The following is a 22,356-nucleotide window of genomic DNA, read 5'->3' as shown; positions in this document are numbered from 1 at the left end:
TGAGACCGTGTGAAATTTCTATGGATGGGCATAGCATCAGTGCCAAATCTTCAAGACACGGTCTTGCAGCAGCTGCTGTCGTGAGTCCTTGGTTCTCATGACTCTCCATGACGTCCCCTGAGCCTTAGTTGCAGGGGTTGTGTTGTAGATGTGTGATGTGAGTACAAGGACCATGTGTACCACCAAACAAATGTGGAGGCCAGAGGACAACTTCCGTAGGCATTGGTTTTCTCTTTCCATCCTGGGTTCCAGGGATCAAGCTCAGGCTGTCAGCTTTGTATGGCTGGTGCTTTTACCTGCTGAGCCGTCTTGGCTTCCTGGAGTTAGATAATTTTAATCTTTTCCTTCTGTTCAGAGAACATAGCCTCTGAGTTCTCCACGGTGGTGTATCTTGGTGAACATCTCATGTATATCTGCAGACTGTCTGCTCCTCAGCAATTTCTGTGCATGATATCAAGATGATTAGTACATTCAGATTTGTGTCTAGTTTTGTCACTTGCTAAGAGAGCTGTGCTAAGATTTTATTGTTCATTTTTCTCTGTAGTTTTTTCCTTCTTGTGTTTTGAATTCTCTTACTGGTTGCATACAAATCTACTGTTGTGTCCTAAGATCTTGTTTGTAAGTTTAGTGGGTTGGTTCAGTTCCCCTTAATGGAATGTTTGTGAGGACCACACTGGAACAGTGAGGGGAAAGGAGACACAGCATAAGCTACCCAGATAGCAAAGCAGCTCTCTTGGTTAGTGGGTTACAGATACTGAGCCAGATGCCCTCACCTTTTCTGCCATCTTGATGAGCTTTTTAATGTTTGCAAAATGTTCTTTTAGTTACATTATGTGTCTTACAGCCCATTAAGGTAATACTGTGCAGCTAGCTACTCTTAAGCTTTTTTATTTGCAGGGTGTGTGTGTGTGTGTGTGTGTGTGTGTGTGTGTGTGTGTGTGTGTGTGTGTGTGTGTGTGTTGGCGGCAGGGGGTGGGGTTCGGGGTTGGGGGTGGTTCTTTTTTGAATATCTAGTGATTTTTTTTTAAAAAATCAGATTGGTTTATTGTGCATCTGTGTAGTGTGCACGTGTGTGGGTACACATACCTGTGCTTGCATGCGAAGGTCAGAAGAGGGTGCTGGGTATCCTCCTTTATCACTTTCTGCCTGTTCCTTTGGGGCAAGACCATGAACCTGGGGCTTACATTCTCTTGACGACGTTGGAAGCCAGCAGGATCTAGTAATTCCTGTCTCAGACCCCTTCTGAGCTGGGTTACAGGCATGCTGGGACATCTGGCTTTTTACCTGAATGTTGGCATCTAAACTTCTTATGACTGAGTAGTAGGTTCTCTTAACAGCTGAGCCATCTTTCTAGCCCCTTAGTGATTAAAAAAAAAGTATGTGTGCATTTGGGCAGGTGTGTATGTGTATGTGCGTGTGCATGCACGCTCAGAGGTTCTCTATCATTTTCTGCCCATTCCTTTGAAGCAGGGTCTCACTGAATCTGGAGCTAGGCTGGCAGCCAATAAGCTTCAGCTGTTCTGTCTGCTATCTACATCACTGGTGTTAGAGGCACCACACCCAACTTTTTATGTGGGTGCTAGAGATTTGAACTCAGGTCCTTATGCTTAAGTGGCACATGTCCTTACCCACTGAACCACCTCACCTAGCTCTTGTGGGTTTTTGAGAAAACATATAATGAACGTCGTGATTAAAAAGCTTGTAACTTCTTGCTGTCTTGGAAAGCTTCGTTTTGGTAGGCATTCGCCTTGCTGAAGGCAGTCTTTGAAGCTGTCTTCCTTAGCACTGGCCTGTCCTCGAGCAGTTGGACACTCCTCCTCAGTTCTTCCAGCTGCTCCATTTTTGTTCAGTCCTTAGCACTGCCTCAGCTTTGAGGACTCATCTCTTATGTGGTTCCTTCCATCATCCCTCTTTGCAGATCTGCCTTCTAAATGTACAGCTGTAAGACGAATTGCCAAACGGTCTTATTAATAAAAAAACCCAGAGCCAGATATTGGGGTGAAAATTGGGAGATCAGAGAAGCAGAAAGAAGCCAGCCATGTCCTTACCACTAGGAAATCCTCAGCCAAAGAGAGAGTTAACTTCCTGTATACTCAACGCCTTTCTGTCCCTGCCATCTCACTTCCTCTCTCCGCCCAGCTTCATCACTTCCTCTTTCTGCACAGACCTCCAGACCTCTGTGGTTAACTAGTGCTGGGAATTAAAGGTGTGTGCCACCACGCCTGGCTCTGTTCCCAGTGTGTCCTTGAACTCAGAGATCCAGATGACTCTCTGCCTCCCAAATGCTAGGATTAAAGGCGTGTGCTACCATTGCCTGACTTCTACCTTTAATGTAGTGGCTGGCTTTTCCTCAGCTCTCCAGATAAGCTTTATTGGGGTGCACAAATAAAATATCACCACATACAACCACCCCCTTTGTCCCAGAAATCACACTTTTACTGTCTCTTGTACTTAGACTCTGTGAAATCAAGTAGTACCTTCAGGAGAAAAGTTGCAAATTTGCAGATACTTTGGGTCTTTGTTTTGTAGTGCTGGGGATTAAGTCCTGGTGTACTAGGAAGTGCTTTCCTACTGAGCTAAGTCTCTGACCACTGATAGACTCTTGTTTCACTTCGGTGTTCTGTTTGTTACTATTATTATTATTATTATTGTATTATTAGTTGGTTCTTTCGTTTGTTTTTTGATGCCTTAAATTTTGTTCATTGCTTTTAAGTTACAGACTTTGGGGCAGTCATGGTATTCTACCACTGGGGGAAACCAGCACCCCCTTCAAAGCATTCCATTCTAGTATTTAAGAGTTTATTTTTAGAATAGTTCTAGATTTTCAGATAAGTTGGGAAAGTAGAAAGTACCCATATATATCCTGCATATAGTTTCCTCTGTTATTAATATTTTACGTTAGTATGGTACACTAGTTACAATTATAAGGCCATTTAATTATAAAAACTCCATTGTTTATTCAGATTGCCTAAGAGTTTTCTAAACATCCTTTTTTGTTACAGGATTACATTCTTACTAATCACATTACATTTAACTGTCATGCTTCCTTATGTCCTTGGCTATGACAGTTTCTCATTCTTAAATTTTTGAAAGATGTTTTAAATTAAAACAGAATTATTACTTTTCTTCCTTCCAGCCCCTCCCAGGTACCCTCCTTTGAACCTCTCCATGCCCCCCACATACACACAAGTATATATGTACATGAAGACACAAATACGTATGTATGTGTGTATAATACAGCTTGCGGAGTCTTGTATTGTTGTTTGTATATATATGGTTTCAAGGCTGACCACTTTGCATTGGACAAGCAGTAAGGAGGCTCATCCCTGGGAGAGGCTAATTCTCCTTCTTCTAGCAATCGTTAGTTGCCTGTAGTTCTTTGTCTACGGGTGGGACCACTTAAAATTTCCCCCTTTCCCTATTAATATGTCCCTTGATAATACCATTATTCCTGTCTTGTTTTCGTAGCCATTTCTAGGAGAGACTGTTTGACAGCACACTTCCTGGGGTTCTGCTCTCACAGTCTTGCAGCCCCATCTTCTTAGATGTTCACTGTGCTTCATATGAGAGACCTGTACTGCAGATGTGTCCATTGGACCTGGCCTTCCCATGGTCTGTTGATCTCTGCATTGTGTCCAGATGTGGTTTCCTGGGATAGACCCCATTTACTGTAAGGAGAGGTCTCTGATGAGGAATGGTAGCTACCCTTGTCTGTGGCTATAAGGAGAAGATTTAAAATTTGTAGTAAGAAATTACGCTGGTCTAGCAAAGTGGTTATAGTAGGTTCTTTTCTAAGATCCATGACCTCACTAGCCCCTGGAATTGGGCTGGATTTCCAGTACCAGACGTGATTTCCCCCTGTTAAGTAAGCTGGTGAACCCTGCCATTTCTAATGCAGTATAAAACCTTTTTTCCCTTCCTTTTCAGGGTTGGGAGGTCGTGAGGTTTTGAGGCAAGGTGTCTGTCACTGTGTAGTCTAGTCTGGCCTGGAACTTGAGATCTATTTGACTCAGCCTCCCAAGTGCTTGGATTACAGGTGTGTGCCACCATACCCAGCAAATATTAATAGAAGAATTTAGGAAATGGTTCAGTCTTCAGCAGCTCACAGGATCTGTGGGTGTTGAAGTAAATGCCAGAGTTAGTATATGTTAAAGTACAAAAACTGAAATAGCCACCTTAAAGTGGCTCAAACAATATATGTCATGCTTACCTCACATGCCAAGGAGATCTGACTGTAATATCTTTAGCCTTAACTCAGTGATGCTGTCGGGATTCACATCATTTGCTCTGACTGTAATATCTTTAGCCTTAACTCAGTGATGCTGTCGGGATTCACATCATTTGCATACCCTTTTATACTAGCTCTTGGAGGGTTGATTTCTGCTTTTGGATTCTTTACCTCAGGTTGTGACTCTTGTATAACCTTGTCTAATGAAGGAGTGACTTTTCTCTATTATTTTTTGTTTGTTTGTTTAGAAAGGGTGTCTTTCAGGCTGGAGAGATTGTTCAGTGGTTAAGAGCACTGACTGCTCTTCCAGAGGTCCTGAATTCAATTCCCAGCAACCACATGGTGGCTCACAACCATCTGTAATGAGATCTGGTGCCCTCTTCTGGCCTGCAGAGATACATGCAGGCAGAATACTGTATACATAATAAATCAATAATTTTTTTTTTAAAGAAACTGTAAAAAGGGTGTCTTTCATAGAATTCTCAAAGCAGATGTCTCCTAGTCCTAAATAAATCATGACTGTTCCTAGTTACATTTGGAAGCTTTAAAACAAAATTTTTAAGTCTCTTGAGATGGCATACAGTATTATTTTCAAGAAAGATGGCCGAAAGGAATGGTTGCTTGTTAGGTTGAAACAGGTTTTATTTGTAGCAGATTTAGGAACATGTCCTTCTTGCTGGGGAGGGGGATGGTTAATATGAATGCGGAGGAATCTTTGAAAGAAAAGATAGAGAGGAAATCTACCTCTCGGAGGTTCACAGCCAACCTCAGCTTAGGACAGAGTGTGATTGGACAAGATAGAGCATTGCTGGTGTGGCGTCCCAACTGCACAGGTGAGGGCACGCTGAGCACTGAGCGGTGAGCCAGAGGACACAGTGAGCCGCAGGGAAGTGGGTGCAGGGAAGGGGAAGTAGTGGAAGGTAAAGACTGAACTGGGGAGAGAGGTTTTCCAAAGACCCTAGGGCCTGGGGGGGTCATACAGTGGAATTTAGTGAGTTTGGGGAGTCACTTTGGTTCCAGGTCTGGATGAGTCTCGTTACAACTATTGTTCTTGCCAGATCTTAATGGCTTCTTGTGAAGCACTCTGGAAAGCTTGCTCAGCCTGTAGTACTGAAGTGACATTTCCAGGAGACTTCGTTGCAGCAGGTGGTAAGCTCCTTTTGAGATCAGCACTTTGACACAGGCCTAAGTGACAGTTCTACAGTCTGTTCAAGTTGGATCCTGGAGCACACTAGACCTCTGTGACCCCTGTAAAACCTGCTTCTCCCTAATGTCATCCTAAGCAGGGCTTTGCCTTTATCATTTCTGTATACTATCATGATTGAAGCCTTTAATAGCAGTATGGATTATCCCCTCTACAATTCATAAAAAATTGTTTTTCTCTCTAATTTTTCCTTCTGGGAAGGAAGAGGAGGCTGCCAAATGGGCCCGGGAAGAAGAGGAAGCCCAGCGTCGACTGGAAGAGAACCGGCTGCGCATGGAGGAGGAGGCAGCCAGACTTCGGCACGAGGAGGAGGAACGAAAACGGAAGGAGCTGGAGCTGCAGCGGCAGAAGGAGCTGCTGCGCCAGAGGCAGCAGCAGCAAGAGGCTCTCCGCAGGTTACAGCAGCAGCAGCAGCAGCAGCAGCTTGCCCAGATGAAGGTAGAATCCTAGACACGTGGGGAGCCACTTGTGTTAAATATCGTGTTGGCTGTCTGGTTCATTGAGTCGGCGTGTGTGTGTGTGTGTGTGTGTGTGTGTGTGTGTGTGTGTGTGTGTGTGTGTGTGTGTGTGTATCATTGTTGAAATGAAAGGCACACACATGATAAGGATAGGACACGCAGGGCCACAGGCACAATGGTCAGTCTGCGTGGTGTTTTTGAGTGGGGTTCCATGACAATTGACGTGCCTCCTCTTTACAGTGTCGGCACTGCTGACAGGAAGATCAGAGAGAAGAAAGTGCTCCACACCCTGCGAGGGCAGCAGGCATGACAGCATTCTGCTTTCTGAGGGGGACCCACAGCACAGCTGCCTTTGGAATCTTATTAAAAATTGGTTGAAGACAGGCCAAAGATGGAGACACAAACCTTTAATCCCAGAACTCCGGTGACAGAGGCAGGCAGATCTCTTTAGTTAGGTCATCATGGCTTATTAGCAAGTTCTAGGCCAGCTAGGGCTTCACAACCCATTCCCCGCCCCCCCCTTTTTTTTTTAGAGTGTATGGAGGTGGAAGATTCAAAATACTGTTTGAAGTTGAAAATTAATACTAAGAGTCTGCTAAAAAGGGTGTGGTGGTGGTGAGGATGAATAGGCAGGGCCAGTGGGAAAGAACTGCTTTGGTACAGTGGGCGGCAAGCCTGAATCTGTTGTTTGCCCAGATCTGAAGATCACAGGTAGAAGCTGGGATGTGGCAGAGCACGGGATGTGGACTGCTCATGGAATCAAGTAGATGGAAAGGTTAAGAGGAGCTTGGTAGGATGCTCTACAAGCTTCATGTTGAACCAGAAGTTAAGTTTAGTCTCCTTTGTCTTCAAGGAACTCCCAAGCTCAGATGTGGAAGGGACTTGGGATCCAGTGTAGAGCAGAGAAGAGGAGGTGCCATTAGTAAGACGGTAGTTCTAGGGATGTCACCTGGATCTGTAAGACATGCAAGCTTGGGTTTAAATAAACTCTTCAAGGGACTCTGATATTGGTAAAATAGGAGTCACCATCCCTCCAGGCTACTTCCTGAGATAAGTCAGCTTCCAAACAGTCTTTATGGGGATAGAAAGAACTTTCATGTTGAATAGTTTGTTTTGCAGGTGAGGTTTATGAGAGAGGCATTGCAGTGAGCAAGGCTTGAAGGTTAGAGACACTCCAGAATCTGAAGTGGAAATATTGAAAGCTGGAGAGATGGCTCGGGGATTGAGTGCTTGCTAGTTACTTTTCCAGAGGATTCCCATTGACCACATTACATGGCTCCCAGGCATTTATTAACTCCAACTCCAGAGAATCCTGTGCCTTTGTCCGGCCTCTGCTAGTGCCTGTACTCACGTGCACACAACCCACACATAGCCACACACACATATACATAATTTAAAAAAATATATCTATAAAAATTTATTTTTATTTTATGTACATTGGTGTTTTGCCTTCATATATGTCTGTGTAAGGATGTCGGATCCCCTGGAACAGGAGGTATAGACAGTTGTGAGCTGCCATGTGGGTGCTGGGAATTGAACCCAGGTCCTCTGAAAAAGCACCTAGTAAGCCATCTCTTCAGCCTTCTTAGATAAATCTTTAAAAAGTAAATTTAAAAGCTTGTCCAGACTGAGGAATGAGATGAGTATGGACAGGGTCCCTAATGTCCTTACTGGATACACTCTGTAAAGGATTAGAACTTAAGGTTTGTAGAACATGGGATAGCACTCTGGGGTTTGTGGGAGAGCTAAATGGAAGATGAACCTGAAGGAAACAGAACTGTGGTTAGGCAGATGAACAATCAGACAAGGGACAGCAGAAGTCCTAACTGAAGCCTGTTTGGTTTGGAAGATTGGGAAGGAAGAGTTGGCAGTACCATTAATTATTGTACTTCAGTTCTTAGGTACCATACCAACAATTTCCATATGTCATACCACTTCTTCAGAGTGTTTTCTCACAAAGCTTAGATATTGATAACCTGTGTTTTACTGAAAAAGAAGAATGTTCAGAAGCTGAGTCTCTTGTTGAGCCAACCAAGAGTTGGTAGCAGAGCCATGTAAAGTTTGTCCAAAGACCTTTAAAATGATTTGAAATTATAATTTAATTAATTTAAAAAGAAGAGCAAAGAATTCTCTTTAGAAAACCAGGCTTTGAACACTCAGGTTTTCAGGACCACATGTGTGTATTCTATTTTGCTCATTAATATAAAGGATAGATAAAGTAGATTGTTGATTCCCTCTCTTCCCCCAGACCAGCTTAGTTTTCATGACTAGAGCTAGGACTAGGGCTACAGAGTAGCCTGGTTGTTAGCAGGACGGGATGAAGACTGCCTGGCCCCTTCATTCGCTGTCTACCTCTGCTTAGAGATCCTCGGCTTTTAATTAACTCTCTAGGTCCTAAACCATGTCCTTTGTGGCCTTTATGGATTAAAAATCTTGTTGTTTCGGTTTTTTTTTTTTTTTTTTTTTTTTTTTTCTTGAGACATGGTCTGTGTGTAGCCTTGTCTGTCCTAGGACACTGTACACCAGGCTGGCCTTGAACTCACAGAGATCCGCCTGCCTCTGCCTCCCAAGTGCTGGGATTAAAGGTGTTCGCCACCACTGCCCAGCAGATTAAAAATCTTAAACTGTATTTAGTCACTCCTTGTTAACTCCTTTTGATTTTGACTCTGTATTACTAATTGTGTCGATGCTTGATGTAACAGATTTCCACCCAAAATGGAGAGCAAGCATTATACATGTGTGTATTTTTAGTTGTTTTAAAATAAACATAGGCTGGGAGAAATGAGCAAAAGAAGCAAGCCAACTGAGAGAATAGTGTGGAAAAAAGAATTTTTAAATGAATATTGTAAAGGTGAGGAAAAATGGAGGCTCTGACCATAAATGATGTTATTCTTCCTTGTTTGCTGACGCTTTCCCATTCTGTCATGTGTGTGTTGTTGTTTTTAGCTTCCTTCTTCTTCAACGTGGGGTCAGCAGTCTAACACAACAACGTGTCAGTCCCAGGCCACGCTGTCGTTGGCTGAGATCCAGAAGCTGGAAGAAGAACGAGAGCGGCAGCTCCGAGAAGAGGTGAACGGGAAGAGCGGGCGGCCTGGTCCAGTACTCCAGGCAGCTAGCTCAGTGTGCACTGCGGGCTGATGGCTCGCTCTTGATGATGGGTACTGTCAGGAGTGCGGTGTGCCTGAACTTGACCCGTTGTTCCCAAACCCTGCAGTCTGCGATTTGGACCCTTTGGTATAAATGAAGGATTTAATAGGAATAACAATTAAGATCGGGTAACATGATTGTTTTCTGGAACTTTCTACGGTAGCTTTTCAGCTTTTATTGAATTCATAAATAAAAGTAATAGCCTTACACCTGTGCACGTACAGACAGCACTAATCATAAACTCAGAGAGAGGTCATGGGTGGTGGGAGGCAGACATCACCAAAACACATTATATGTGTGTATGATGTTCTCAAAGAACAATGAAAAATACTATTTGAAAAGTAGAGTTCGTTGAGAATTGTGCGTAAGTTTTGCCCACCCTGTCTTAATTCCTTTTTCTGTTTTCATGTTAAACCACCCTTAACAGAAATAACTTAATGGAGAAAGGGAAGTCAAGGCAGCAGGCCCTTGAAGTAGCTGGTCACATTGCATCCACAGTCAGGAGATGGGGATGTGCACATGCTAACGCTCCGTTCCTTCAGTCCATTGTACAGCCCGTGGTTCTAGTTACGGAAATCAAGATAATCTCCCGCAACCCAGAGACTGATTGTCAGTTTGGTATTAGATCATGTCAAGTTGACAATTAACACTAACCATCACACATCCACTTGTGAATTTGTCATTTTGAATGCAGGACACATTCTTCTGTTAAGGACATTGGGTCTTCTGAGTAGCCCAGAAAAAACTTGTAATATGACAAAAATAACAACTCCACTGTTAACTCTCTATCATGAAGTTCATTATAGGATAGGAAGGGTACAGCACAGTGGGAAGAATTTGGAGAGGGGAGTTTGTGATAGAGAGAAGATGATTAATTCACAAGGGCTGCTGTTAGTTGTCTTGTTCGTTGATTGATTCAACACCTGTTTACTCATTCATAGTCTGGAAGTGCAGCCGGGTATTAAACTGATGAAATGCTCTGCCCCCTAGCTAAGGCAAGATGGGCCACAAAAATTAAGTGAACTCAATGGTGCTTTAGAGGGTGGGAAGTGTCAGAGAAAGAGAATTGCTAGCAGGAAGGAAAGGGGAGAGGGCATGGGAGTTGTGGGTGGGTAGGGATGGAACTGTAGATTGTCCATGCTTAAGTGGTACGCCCTGTGAAGGCCTTTAGACAGATGAGGTGGTGTGGCCGTCCTGAAGAGCACGTGAGACAGAACAGGTAGTGTGTTGGAGAATGCAAGTGGTCGTGTTTGTGGATTGTGCCAATCACTGAGCCAGGCAGCTGCAGGTACACTGAGAGAGATGGGAGGTGTGTGTGTGTGTGCAGTGTGTACTCTTCCCATCATCTATCTATAATTATATACATATTTGGAACATATGTATATTCTAAATAGTCGACATCCAGTAGGTTAAAGCATTTCTCTACCTTAAAATTGCTTTCTCACTTTAGTGTAAAAACAAAAGATTAAACTTTGTTCCTGGGATCACCTTTTTCCAAAAGGTTATCAAATAGGTGTCTCAGAGCAGAGTATTTGTTTTCAAAGCTAGGAACTAGAATGATTTTAGTCTCTGTTCAGTGAAAAGTGACTGTGAACAAGAATCAAGAGTCCCTCTAGGCCCCTCCCTGTGCATACTAAGAAGGCATCCTGTTGCTGAGCTACAGCCCAGCCAGACTCTTTTTGCCCCCAGCCCCGCTTCCCAAAAGTTAGTATCTCACTTTGTGTTCGTTTGATTCATGTTCTTGGAGCCTTTTATTCTCCCTGTACCTCACAGACCATGAAACGCTGTTCTTTGCTTGTTTGTCATATGGAGAAACCCAAGATAATGTTACTTGTTTTGTCTTTCCTGGAGTGCCCTGCCTGGGACTCTAACCTGTTCAGTTTGGACATGCTCGGTGTTGTGCAGCTCTTGATCTTTTTTCCTGCAGTTCCTGTCAGTTGCATGATTGCCCTAGATAGATGTTGATTTCTCCTCTTTCCATCTTTCTTTGTATCATTATGGGTGGACACGTTTCCTCAGTTTTCTCTTTTAGTTCTTCTGTTGAACTTTAGCTTATACTATCTTGTTTTAAATTTCTGAGTTCTTTGGGTTTTGTAGTATATAGCCTTCTATTCTTATTTTAGTGATTGCACCATTAACTCTCTAGGGCAGTGGTTCTCAACCTTCCTAATGTTTCGACCCTTTAATACAGTTCCTCGTGTTGTGGTGATCCTCTAACCATAAAATTATTTTTGTTGCTACTTTATAACTATAGTTTTGCTACTGTTATGGATCGTGATGTAAATAAATACCTGATGTGCAGGCTATCTGATATGCAACCCCTGTGGAAAGGTTGTTTGTGTCAAACAACCAACCCTCAAGGCGGTTGAGACCTACATGTTGAGAACTGCTGCTGTAGGGATGTTATTTGCTGATAGCTTAAAACAAAACTAAACAAAAAACAGTTCAGAGCTAGAGAGATACTCAACAGTTAAGAGCGCTTGCTGCTCTTGTAGAGGCCCCAGGTTCAGTTCCCAGCCCCCACATGGAAGCTCCCAACCACCTGTAACTCCAGTTCCAGGGGATCTAGGCCCCTTCAGGTGCTACATACATGCAGGAAAAATATTCACACGTGTTAATTAAATTTTTAGAAGACAATTCCTAGCTGAGCAGTGGTGTCACACACCTTTAATTCTAGCACTCTGGAGGCAGAGACAGGCAGATCTCTTGAGTTTGAGGCAGCCTGGTCTATAGAGTGAGTTCCAGGACAGGCAAGGCTATACAAAGAAACCCTATTTTTTCTTGTGTGTTTTTTAAATTTTTATTTCTTTTATTTTCTGTATTTATTTTGGTGCCTGGCTTTTATCTCGGAAGCATATGCTAAATGTTTAGCAATTCTGGGCTATTTGTTAAGGGTCTCAGAAGCTCATCAAAGGCTCTACTCTAGGTGCTCCTTTGGTGCTAGTCGTTATTCTCCGGGCTGCTTTGTTGTGGAGCGTGCCTCTTACCTGTTGGTGTTCACTCAGTAGTCACTGCTGATCAGTTTACTATAGAACAGTCTATTCATCTGTGTTGGTCTTTCCAGGTGGAAAACTTGTTTTCTGCTTGGATGAAAGACAGTTGTTCAACTGAACAGGGCAAAGGAGGCAGTTCAGGGTCTAAGTGCCTCTGTCTTTAGCCAGCCTTCCTGAGATGCATGTAAGCACCTACGGTCCCTGAGCTTCCTTCACTTAGTTTTTCAGTTGTGCTACTCTGGTAACTAATAATCTGCCTTCCAGATTATTAATCTTTATATCCAGATATTTATTTTTGTTTGTGTACATATGCACGGAAAGATCAAAGGACACCATCAGATCAGGTGCTTTGTTTGCTTTTTTGGTTTTTATTTTGTTTTTGGAGATAGAGTATCTCACAGCCTGCAACTTACCAAGTACGCTGGACTCTCCACCTCCGCCGTGCTGAGATGGTGGCTGTCTGCCGCCTTGGCTTTCTCACCTGGGGTTCAGGGACTGAGCTCAGCGTCCTCAGGTTTGCAGAGCAAACGCTTCACTGACTTAGCTCTCTTCCCTAGCCCTACTTTCTGTGTTTAAAAGTCATTTCTGCCTTTGTTGTCCTTTACTGGTTTATGCTTTTAAAGAAGTGTATGTAGCTGAGCATGTGGTGAACACCTGCAGTCTCTGTCTTGGGAAGCTGTGGAGGGAGGCCTTGAGTTTTAGACCTAATTGGGCTCTGTATACTGAAACCCCATGTCAGAGCCACACACAAATAAACCCTCAATAAGTTGATCCTTTCATTTTGGTGGTACTTTGGGAACTAAACATTTATTTCATTTCTGTCCTTAACCAAAAAGACTTCATCATTTGTAAGAAGTAATTCTGTGTTTAGTCTCTTGATTTCCCTCTCAGTACCACTTACAATTTCCATCTTAATTTAGTCAAAAGAATTAACCCCATTGGGTTTTGTTTAGCTGTGGTGTATTATATCCTGTAGTGGCCTGGTGCTTGTAACTAATGAAAAACAAATCCTGAGTTGGCTGTCCTTATCCAACAGCAAAGGCGTCAGCAGAGGGAATTGATGAAAGCTCTCCAGCAGCAGCAGCAACAGCAGCAGCAGCAGAAGCTCTCAGGTTGGGGGAATGTCAGCAAACCTCCAGGTACCACCAAGTCTCTTCTGGAGATCCAGCAGGAAGAGGCCAGGCAGATGCAGCAGCAGCAACAGCAGCAGCAACAGCAGCACCAGCAAACAAACAGAGCCCGGAACAGCACAGTGAGTTCCTTTTCCTGAATGCAGTCATGGGCGCTGCTTTTTGTTTATCTCTTCAAGCTTTTTAAACTGTCTTTTTAATGTTGTTAACCAAAGTCTTTTTTGTCTTTTTAACAGCATTCCAACCTGCACACCAGCATTGGGAATTCTGTATGGGGCTCTATAAACACAGGTCCTCCTAACCAGTGGGCGTCTGATCTAGTCAGTAGTATCTGGAGTAATGCAGACACTAAAAACTCCAACATGGGGTTTTGGGATGATGCAGTGAAAGAGGTGGGACCTAGAAATTCAACAAATAAAAATAAAAACAACGCCAGTCTCAGGTAGGGGCTCGTAATGATTACACCTGTGTACCTTGATTGGCGGGAGGTAAGGGCAGTGGAAGGGATGTTCGATACAGTGTTTATTTATAGTTTCATCTGTGCCCAAGCATGTGAGTCACAATTGTGACGATTGCTCTCTACCTAGTGAAGCATACTTGATTACTCCTTGGGCTTGTCCTACTGCTGAGCACTTAACCCTTTGCCTGCTCCATGGTGACTGCCTGATAATCATAAGAATAGAATATTTTTGTTGTTGACGTTTCTCCAATGTTTTCTCTAGGTAACTTAGAGTATTTTGTTAATTTGTATTTTTAAACAATGTGTATACTAGAACGAGCATTCCAAAAGACCTTCTGTAATGGCCTTAAACTTCCTATATAACCAATTAGCTCTATTTCATCTTCATCTTTCTTTCCTCAGTAGCCAGTGTTGTTGAATGAGCATGGGTTTGTTGTTACATTCATGAACTCAGATCCCAGCACTACCACTTCGTAGCTGTGTGACCTTGGCCACAGAGAACCTCTTTTGGGCCTCAGTTCCCTCATCGGTAAAATGAAGATAATAACTTCATGAGTGTAGTTGTAAGGAGTAAACAAGTACACATGAAATGGTAAATATGTGCCTGGCATATAGTAAGTACTTAATAAATGGTAGTGTGGTCAGAGTCTTTCTGGTTGAAGACTTCAAGAAAGGAAACACATTCACTTATTGAGCTTCTTTGCCAGGCACTGTTCTGCTCCAGGCCTTTCTGAGATTGTCTTCATTCCTTACTCTAATCCAAAGAAGTGTCGGCACCATTTTGCATATGAGGAAACTGAGGCTTAGTAAATTGAACAGCTTACCTAAGAACATGTAGGAAGAATTTCATCATTTTCTCACAAGAGAAGTCCTACAAACTAGGGTGTTAGCTGAGACTAGTTTTTAAGGAAGTGTCCATCAAAATACTTGAATTTTTTTTTCTTGTATAGAACTAAGAATTGGCTTACTGGGCAGCTATCCGGTGTTGCCTAGACAGTATTTATGGTATTGTAGTATAATCACATAGTAACAGTTTCTGGGAATATAATATCGCCCTATTGTTTTGCTTTAGTAAATCTGTAGGTGTGTCTAACCGGCAGAATAAGAAAGTAGAAGAAGAAGAAAAGTTGCTGAAGCTCTTTCAGGGAGTAAATAAAGCCCAAGATGGATTTACCCAGTGGTGTGAACAGATGCTTCATGCCCTTAATACGGCAAATAACTTGGATGGTAAGAATTGGGGAGGGAATCCCAGCATGTGGATTGACAGAGCAGGACCTACAAAGAGGTTGGCAGGTTGGAACAGTGAGCCAAAATATAGAAGATGAAATCTATGGGGGCCAAGTCCCACACCTTCCATTAAAAACTTGACTCCCATAGTATTACTTACGAAAAAAGTCCTGTAAAACTATGCTCAAATAGATTATGAGCAGTCCCAAAAATTAAATGCCAGCTCAGGCTGCCTTAATGATGTACAGGACAAAGGAAATCATAGTTTTTCATTACCCTTTTTATGGAAAACATTTCCCAGCTACGTTATCATGTCTAAGAAAAAGTTAAATGTCATAGTGAGGAGCAAGGTTAGCCTGGCCAGTAGAGTACCAAAGCCAAATGACATTGTTCCCTTTCTGCTTTGGGAGGTGATGGAAATTGTGATAGAGTAAGTAGACCTGCTTTGTAATGGCTGAGACTGTGCAGAAGTAAAGGTTTCAGCACAATTTCAGAAAAGCATGGTTGTAAACAAGCCATTTACAGAGAGCTCGCTCCTTAGATGGAAGTGAATCCCCTTCCCCCCCTTGATAGCCAACAGCGACTGCTGATCAGACTGTAGAAGGGATTGCCTTAGCTATAGACCAGGGTGATCGCTGGCCTAACGCCAGCCGTCTGACCCTGCACAGTCAAGAACTGGGCAGGCTCTTTTGCAGCACTGTAATGTTAGCTAAGAGTCGGAAGGCCTTCAGAGGAAGTAGATGTCATAGGAGTCATGGCTGCCATCCATTAAGCACCTACCATGTGCTGGGCACTAGCTGGGCTAGCACAGTGTTATCCCAGTTACTCTTTTTTTTTTTTTTTTCAGTAAATTTTGAAGATGCCTTTACAAGGTAGGTGGTATTATCCCCATTTTATAAATTAGGAAACAGAGGCTCAGAATGGTTAAGTAATTCATCAAGGTCACACAGCCAGCAAGCTTCAGAATCGAATTTTAAACCCATGCCTGTCTAACTCTGGTGTTTGTGCCTTTTTTTTTTTCTCCCCTGAAACCACACAATTTGCATTTTCCACTTGATGCTCTCTAAAACACATAATACCCTAGTTAATTACAAGTTCCAGATGATATATCTGTATCTTTAATAACTGTCATGGTAGCTGGTGTCTATCACAGCACTTAATAAATTGAATTAAAGGAAAGAAGTAACTTCAGTGAAGCTCGGCATATGTGGTGTGTCTGTCTGACACTGCTGTTTTGGATAAGTTCAGCACTGTGATGAGCCTCTTTGGTCTGTGTTCGGCAGATTCGAGTGTCTACCACAGAAGCTGCATAGCTTTCACGTTTCTGTTGACACCTGTGTTAGTGTGTGATATGCTGAAACTTGAGGTCTGTTCTTTGTGCGCGTGTTTATTTCATTGTTACTGTCTTAGGTCCTCTCCCTCTTGTGTTGCAGTTCCCACGTTTGTTTCTTTCTTGAAAGAAGTGGAATCTCCTTATGAAGTCCACGACTATATCAGGGCCTATTTAGGAGATACCTCTGAGGCCAAGGAGTTTGCCAAGCAGTTCCTTGAGCGCCGTGCCAAACAGAAAGCCAACCAACAGCGTCAGCAGCAGCAGCAGCAACAGCAGCAGCAGCAGCAGCAGCAGCAGCAGCAGCAGGTATAAAGTGACACAGTATGTGCGGTATATGTGAATAGGAAGGCCTATAAATGTTGAGTAGCCAGAGAAATTAAAAGGAATATTTCATTTTTATGCATCCGTGACCAAAACTTTTCAAAAGTTGTATGGTCTTCATCTTTTCTAAGTGCTTGTCTGTAAATGTCCCAGACAGAGTGTCCGAGGTATCCTGGTCTGTTTTCCTGATTCATATATATGTTTTCTTCAGACTGTAGATCCCAGCATGACCCATAAAATCTGTTTTTAAAACTTGGCATCTCCTGTATTCCACAGTTTTACTCTATGGGATATTTCACATGCTGTTGATGACAGGTATTTCACATGCCGTTGAAGGGGGTGTGAAGATTGAGTTGTCATTTGCTCTTTGTGCAGCTCTGGTCTATGACAGTATGCTGCCGCCCTCAATACAGTTCCTCAGGTCGTGGTCACCCCAACCATCAAACTATTTTTGTTACTACTTCACAACTGTAATTTTGCTTCTGCTGTGAATCGTAATGTAAATATCTGATCGGCAACTCCAGTGAAAGGGTCGTTTGACAGTCCCCCCCAAAGGGGTTGTGACCTACAGGTTGAGAACCAGGTTTGAGTGACTAGGAAATTGAGGATAAAGTCATCACCTCTCCTGATGAGGCTATGTTGAGTTCTGTGAGCCTCTCATTTACAGCATCTAGTGAGTAAATAATTTTGTCTTCAGATTTTGTTTAGAGGCATTCTTTATATGTTGATTGATTAACATTGATCCTCTCCAGTGCAGCTGTCCTTGTCACTCGTACAGAACTCACCTGCACATCTTCTCCCCAAGATGTGCAGTCTTCTGTGCTCAGGAGCATCTGATGGCACCTGAGCACTGCAGTAGTGAACTCACTCTCAAAAAACACAGAGATGACTAACCAGAGAAAACACCTGCCTGACTAACACCTGTGAACCAAAGTAAGAAGGTGGATGATCCCTTGTCCCTCTTTAGTTGAAAGCATATGCCTTGGTTGTTAAAGATGGTTTTACCTCTCTGAGCATATGTGTGCTCAGAATGACCATAAAAAACAAAACAAAACAAAAATACACTTAACAATTCATTGAAATTTACAAATATAGAGTCTTTGAGGATTGATAGTTAACATTTTCTGAAAGACAAGTTGGCAGTGTTCATAAAGAGGCATAAAAATACTCATATTCTACTAGAGATGATAACTGTTATAGATCACTTCTGGAGATGTGGAAGATACATTGTAGCATAAAGTATTTGAGATCTAACTCTGTAAAGCAGAGGTAAATTAAGAAGGCATGGCAGGTGTCCATACCAGAGCACAGTAGAGCAGATGTCTCAGGGCATTGCAGGAGCATGTAGTGTGAAGTAGTGTGGGAAACACTGCCCCTGTGGGGTGGTCTCCTGGGCTAAAACAGCAAGGAAATGCCCCCTATCATATGTGCCCGTGGACCTAGGCATGCTCTTCCACAATGCTCTCTGTACTCCACCCTCAGGGCTACCACCTGATCTTTGAACTGGCTTCTGAAGTAAGTTTCTCTAGTAAAGGCAACAGTAAGAACAAAGGATTAGTGTACTGTTTTATATTCTAACCAGTCGGCAGAAGTATGTAACGCAGCCTGGGAGGCCAGCTCCCAGAACTGCAACCAGGGTAGCCAAAAGAATGCCTCAGAGTAGCAAAGGCTTAGGAAAAATTCTTATCTATCTGAAGGGTAAGTAAGGAAACACTCTGATGGTAAGTTTCTCCTTTACTTCATTTTAAAAAATCATCTCTGAAAATCTGTCTCCACATAGTTGCATTCTTTACATACAGCTATATATCTCTCTTTACATACGTCTCTGTCTGCAGTCATATATCTCTATATACAGTGTATCTCTCTTTTATACAGCTTCATTTTCCTTGTCTCCACACGATGACAAATCTCCACACATTCTCCATACAGTTACATTCTCTGCATCTCTCTACAGTTTTTCCTCCATTCAGCTACATCTTTTTACACTTCTTTCTCATTTCTCCTTCAACATACATCTCTCAGCTCTGCATTCAGCTTCATCCTTCTTTCACCGCATGTGTGTGTATACACGCACACACGCACCTCAGCAGCCAAACTGTATAGACAATTATATGTTACATTTTCAGAGTCCAACCCATTCTCATAACACATAAATCACACAGTTTCTCTCAGGCTAGGGAGGCTGTGTTGATGGGTGTGGTGAGTAAAGTAACATGTAGTTCTTGAGTGGTCAAAGTTCCCAGACAGAAAGTGGCATTGAAATCCAGGACTTAACAATTGGTCCAGTAACAGTTGGTTAGCTGAACCTTGAGTTGTAAGGGTACGTGCAGAAAGAGAATTACTGCAGGGGGTTATGTCTACCAAAGTTGATCAAGTCTGACCTTTATTCAGCAATAAACACCTGGGAACTTGTCCTTGTGTATTCTCTGCAGGGTCAGCTAGTCTGTTTGAATTTGTTCTGAAGTCTAAAATTAGCTGTCTTTGTGACTGAGAATACTGTTACTTTACTATGTCAGTTATGAAAAATATCCTAGTATTATTTCTATTCATCAAAATTATACAGTTTAAGCAGAAATCATCTTCCTGACCATCCATAGCTACAAGTGTGCCCAATAGATGGAATATATACCTGAGATAAACACACTAGCAGTAGGGAAATACCCATAGCAGTTTTTAGGAAAGAAGTGTAGTGGCACATGAGAAAAACTACAGACGGAAGCAACCAGTCATTTACAGTCAGTGACGCCACGGCTTTGCCATGTGGGGCTCTCCATCAGAGAGTTATTTGTCTGGTGGGTTGACCTGTTTAATACTAGTTGTCACCTGCTGTATACTCCCACAGCCTTTGGAAAAGCCATGCAACCAGCAGCTCTCAGCAAGTATAGAGGCAACATTTTGGTAACAAATCCCTTCTGGGATTGCTAGTATGAATAACGTGCATGACTTTAGCCTTTAGTGGTACACTGCCAGCTGGTTCTTACCTTGTCCTCTGACCTGTATACTAGAGAACAAAGATACTTTGTGCTGTGAGTCAGTCAGGTGCATGTATTGTCATAGTGTTGAGACCTGTTGAGGTCAGATGCTGTGTATTGCATTTCTCAATGGCTGACACAGACACTGTATCTGCTAGAAAACTTAGGCCAGCCATTCTGGTATAGCCTGAGTGAAAGCCTGGGGTTCCTGGAGGGACTTTGTAGAGATATCAGGCATCAAGTGGAGTGTTGAAATGAAATGTTGAAGTATGGCTGTCTCTCAGTTTCTGTATTGCCAGTATTGGTTTGGGCTTTTTTTTTTCTTAAGATTTATTTTTAAAATAACTTTAAATTATGGATTTCTGTGTGTCAGTGAGTATGTGCACATGAATGCAGGTCAAAGCATGAGATACCCCTGGAGTTGGAGTTACAAGCAGTTGTAAGCTGTCTGACATTGCTGACAGGAATCAGTCCCAGGTCCTTTACAGGAACAGTGTGCACTCTTAACTGCTGAGCCGTCTCTCCAGCCTGGCTTTGTTTGTTTGCGCGCACACACACAAACACACACACATGCATATGTACCGTGATGGACAGGTGGAAGTAAGAGGTGCTTTGAGAATTGGTTCTCTCCTTCCACCAGGTTCCGGGGTGAACTCAGGCCATCAGACTTTTGTGGCAAGCATTTTTGCCCTGTGAGCTATCTCACCAGGATTTTTGTTTACAGACTCACACTTGATAAGGCAAAGGCAAGCCAGCCATTCTCTTAGAGCAGTCCACATCCATATGTACTGTGTAATTGTAATTGTGCTGTTTGTTTCTTGTGTCACAGGACTCTGTTTGGGGCATGAACCATAGTACACTCCATTCGGTATTTCAGACCAATCAAAGCAACAACCAACAATCCAGTTTTGAGGCTGTTCAAAGTGGCAAAAAGAAGAAAAAGCAGAAGATGGTTCGAGCAGATCCCAGTTTATTAGGTGAGAATAGGCCTAGAGTCTCAGCCTGGGTGGGAGGAAGGTTTGGGGGATGCCAGTAGCCAGACACACCACTACAGTCTTTCAGGTAAAGATTCTTTTTACTTACTGGCCTTAAGAGAAGTAGCCAGTAACTATTTCCTGGGCATGTAGGTACAGGAGATGTGCCTCCTGTGCTGGAACAAGCGAACCAAGAGTGTTACAGTCCTTCAGACGTGAAAGCATTGCTGAGCATCTCATAAGCTAACGATTGTGATGACAGGAGTGCTGGTTGAGAGGTGCTGTGGCTGGTTTGTACCGGAAGCAGCAGCGCTTGTTTGTTGCATCCACTTCCGGGTACTAGGTGACTGCACTGCTGGGACACCCGGTTCTCCTGGCCAGTGAGCTGGGGCCCCGGTTCTCCTGGCCAGTGAGCTGGGGCCCCGGGTCTCCTGGCCAGTGAGCTGGGGCCCCGGTTCTCCTGGCCAGTGAGCTGGGGCCCCGGTTCTCCTGGCCAGTGAGCTGGGGCCCCGGGTCTCCTGGCCAGTGAGCTGGGGCCCCGGGTCTCCTCCGCGCTTCTGTGGACACCTCCTTCTCTGCTACTGAGGGCTGTTGTCCTTACAAAGCAGCTTCCTAGAAAAGCAGACTCCTAAAATTAGGGCTTTAAAAGACTAGTGGGAAGGGTGGGGATTGGTAGTTCATAAATAATGAATATAAGTTGCTGTGTTTCTTAAATTGGCCTAACAACCCCACAAGTAGTGATGAAAATGAAGTTATTTTCTATTTTTGAATATGAAGTTAATATACTTGGCTGTCATAGAGTTCTTCTTTAGGGTGTTAATATCAAACATGGGTTGAAAAGTGTAAAATTCTGACAGAAATAGGTGAACAGGTTTCTAACTGTAGCTCTGGCTAAGAAACCCTTGGGATTTAGCTTATAGGATGAGAGATTGCTCTACAGATGTGGCCCAGCTGTGCATGTTTGTCCTCTACAGCATGCTTTTGGTCTTCTGCCATAGACCCCAGAAGACAGGGACTTACTCATCCCTCAGTACGGGCATGGGAGATAGGTAGGTCCTCTTAGATCTTAAAGGCTCCATTGTCCTGATGGAAGGAAGACCAGCACTGAAGGACAAGGAACCTCTCAGTGAAGTGCTGAGGGGACTCACTTGGATGAGCAAGCTTTTCATGTGAGAATCACTGCCTACTTAAGCCTCTTCCTGGGAATTCCTATGTTTATTCATTTTCATGGATTACTTTTCAATGTATATATTCCCTGTAAAGTTACAGATTGAGAAAATTTTCCCATGCATGCACTGGAAAAATAGAATCCATTGAAGGAGCAGATTGAAGGGGAACTTTAATTCTGAAACAAACCAACAGAGGGAGCCACAGACTCATTTCACTTCCCAGTGTCCTTTACTCTGGTCGTACTGATTTGAAGGGTTGTTTCCAAGTGGCCTGTGTAAACCATTGGGGGTGATAAAATACACCTGCAGTGTTCTCCCTGCCAGGCTTCCCTTTCCTACAGAGTGTGTCACCATCCTAAAGAGGCCATGCGAGGGAGAATTCTAGACCTAGTAGAAAGTGGTCTGTGGAGCAGCAGGGGGGGTAAATCCCCCTTTCTGTTCATGGCACCCGTAAGCTGTTGTTTCTGTGAAGTTGGGAGTCTGAGTTTATACCTGACTGAGCTTTTAAATCGGTTAAGTTAGACCATGTCTTCTAAAAAGCCTCCCCTGGTAATCAGGACATTATAACATAAGCTTCATTTCTCCACAGGTTTCTTTTCCTGTCTTGATTGAAATTAGTTGATTTTAAAATTAAATTTCTTCTTCTGTTGCATGGAGCTCATTGTTTCTATCTCATTTCGTTTGTTCTTGACATGAAATCAGACAAACCTGCTTCAGAATAGAGTTAACAACTCACTTCA

The 22,356-nt window shown here is 43.1% G+C and overlaps 1 protein-coding gene across 1 annotated transcript in view; it reads left to right on the top strand.

The window, feature by feature from the left end:
• Positions 1-22,356, top strand: part of Gigyf2 (GRB10 interacting GYF protein 2) — a 48,915-nt gene that overhangs the window by 23,918 nt on the left and 2,641 nt on the right. The window contains exons 14-20 of the mRNA XM_052749334.1: positions 5,634-5,870; positions 8,837-8,959; positions 13,067-13,282; positions 13,397-13,602; positions 14,693-14,847; positions 16,281-16,486; positions 20,303-20,450. Of these exons, the coding sequence (XP_052605294.1) occupies positions 5,634-5,870; positions 8,837-8,959; positions 13,067-13,282; positions 13,397-13,602; positions 14,693-14,847; positions 16,281-16,486; positions 20,303-20,450 (1,291 nt within the window). The remainder of the gene's footprint in view (positions 1-5,633; positions 5,871-8,836; positions 8,960-13,066; positions 13,283-13,396; positions 13,603-14,692; positions 14,848-16,280; positions 16,487-20,302; positions 20,451-22,356) is intronic.

Source organism: Peromyscus californicus, unplaced genomic scaffold (genome assembly GCF_007827085.1).
Source record: "Peromyscus californicus insignis strain IS unplaced genomic scaffold, ASM782708v3 Scaffold_21__1_contigs__length_65335640, whole genome shotgun sequence".
NCBI classification, from domain to species: domain Eukaryota; kingdom Metazoa; phylum Chordata; class Mammalia; order Rodentia; family Cricetidae; genus Peromyscus; species Peromyscus californicus.
The sequence above is the reverse complement of the archived record's forward strand: the minus strand, read 5'-3'. Positions and strand labels throughout refer to the sequence as shown.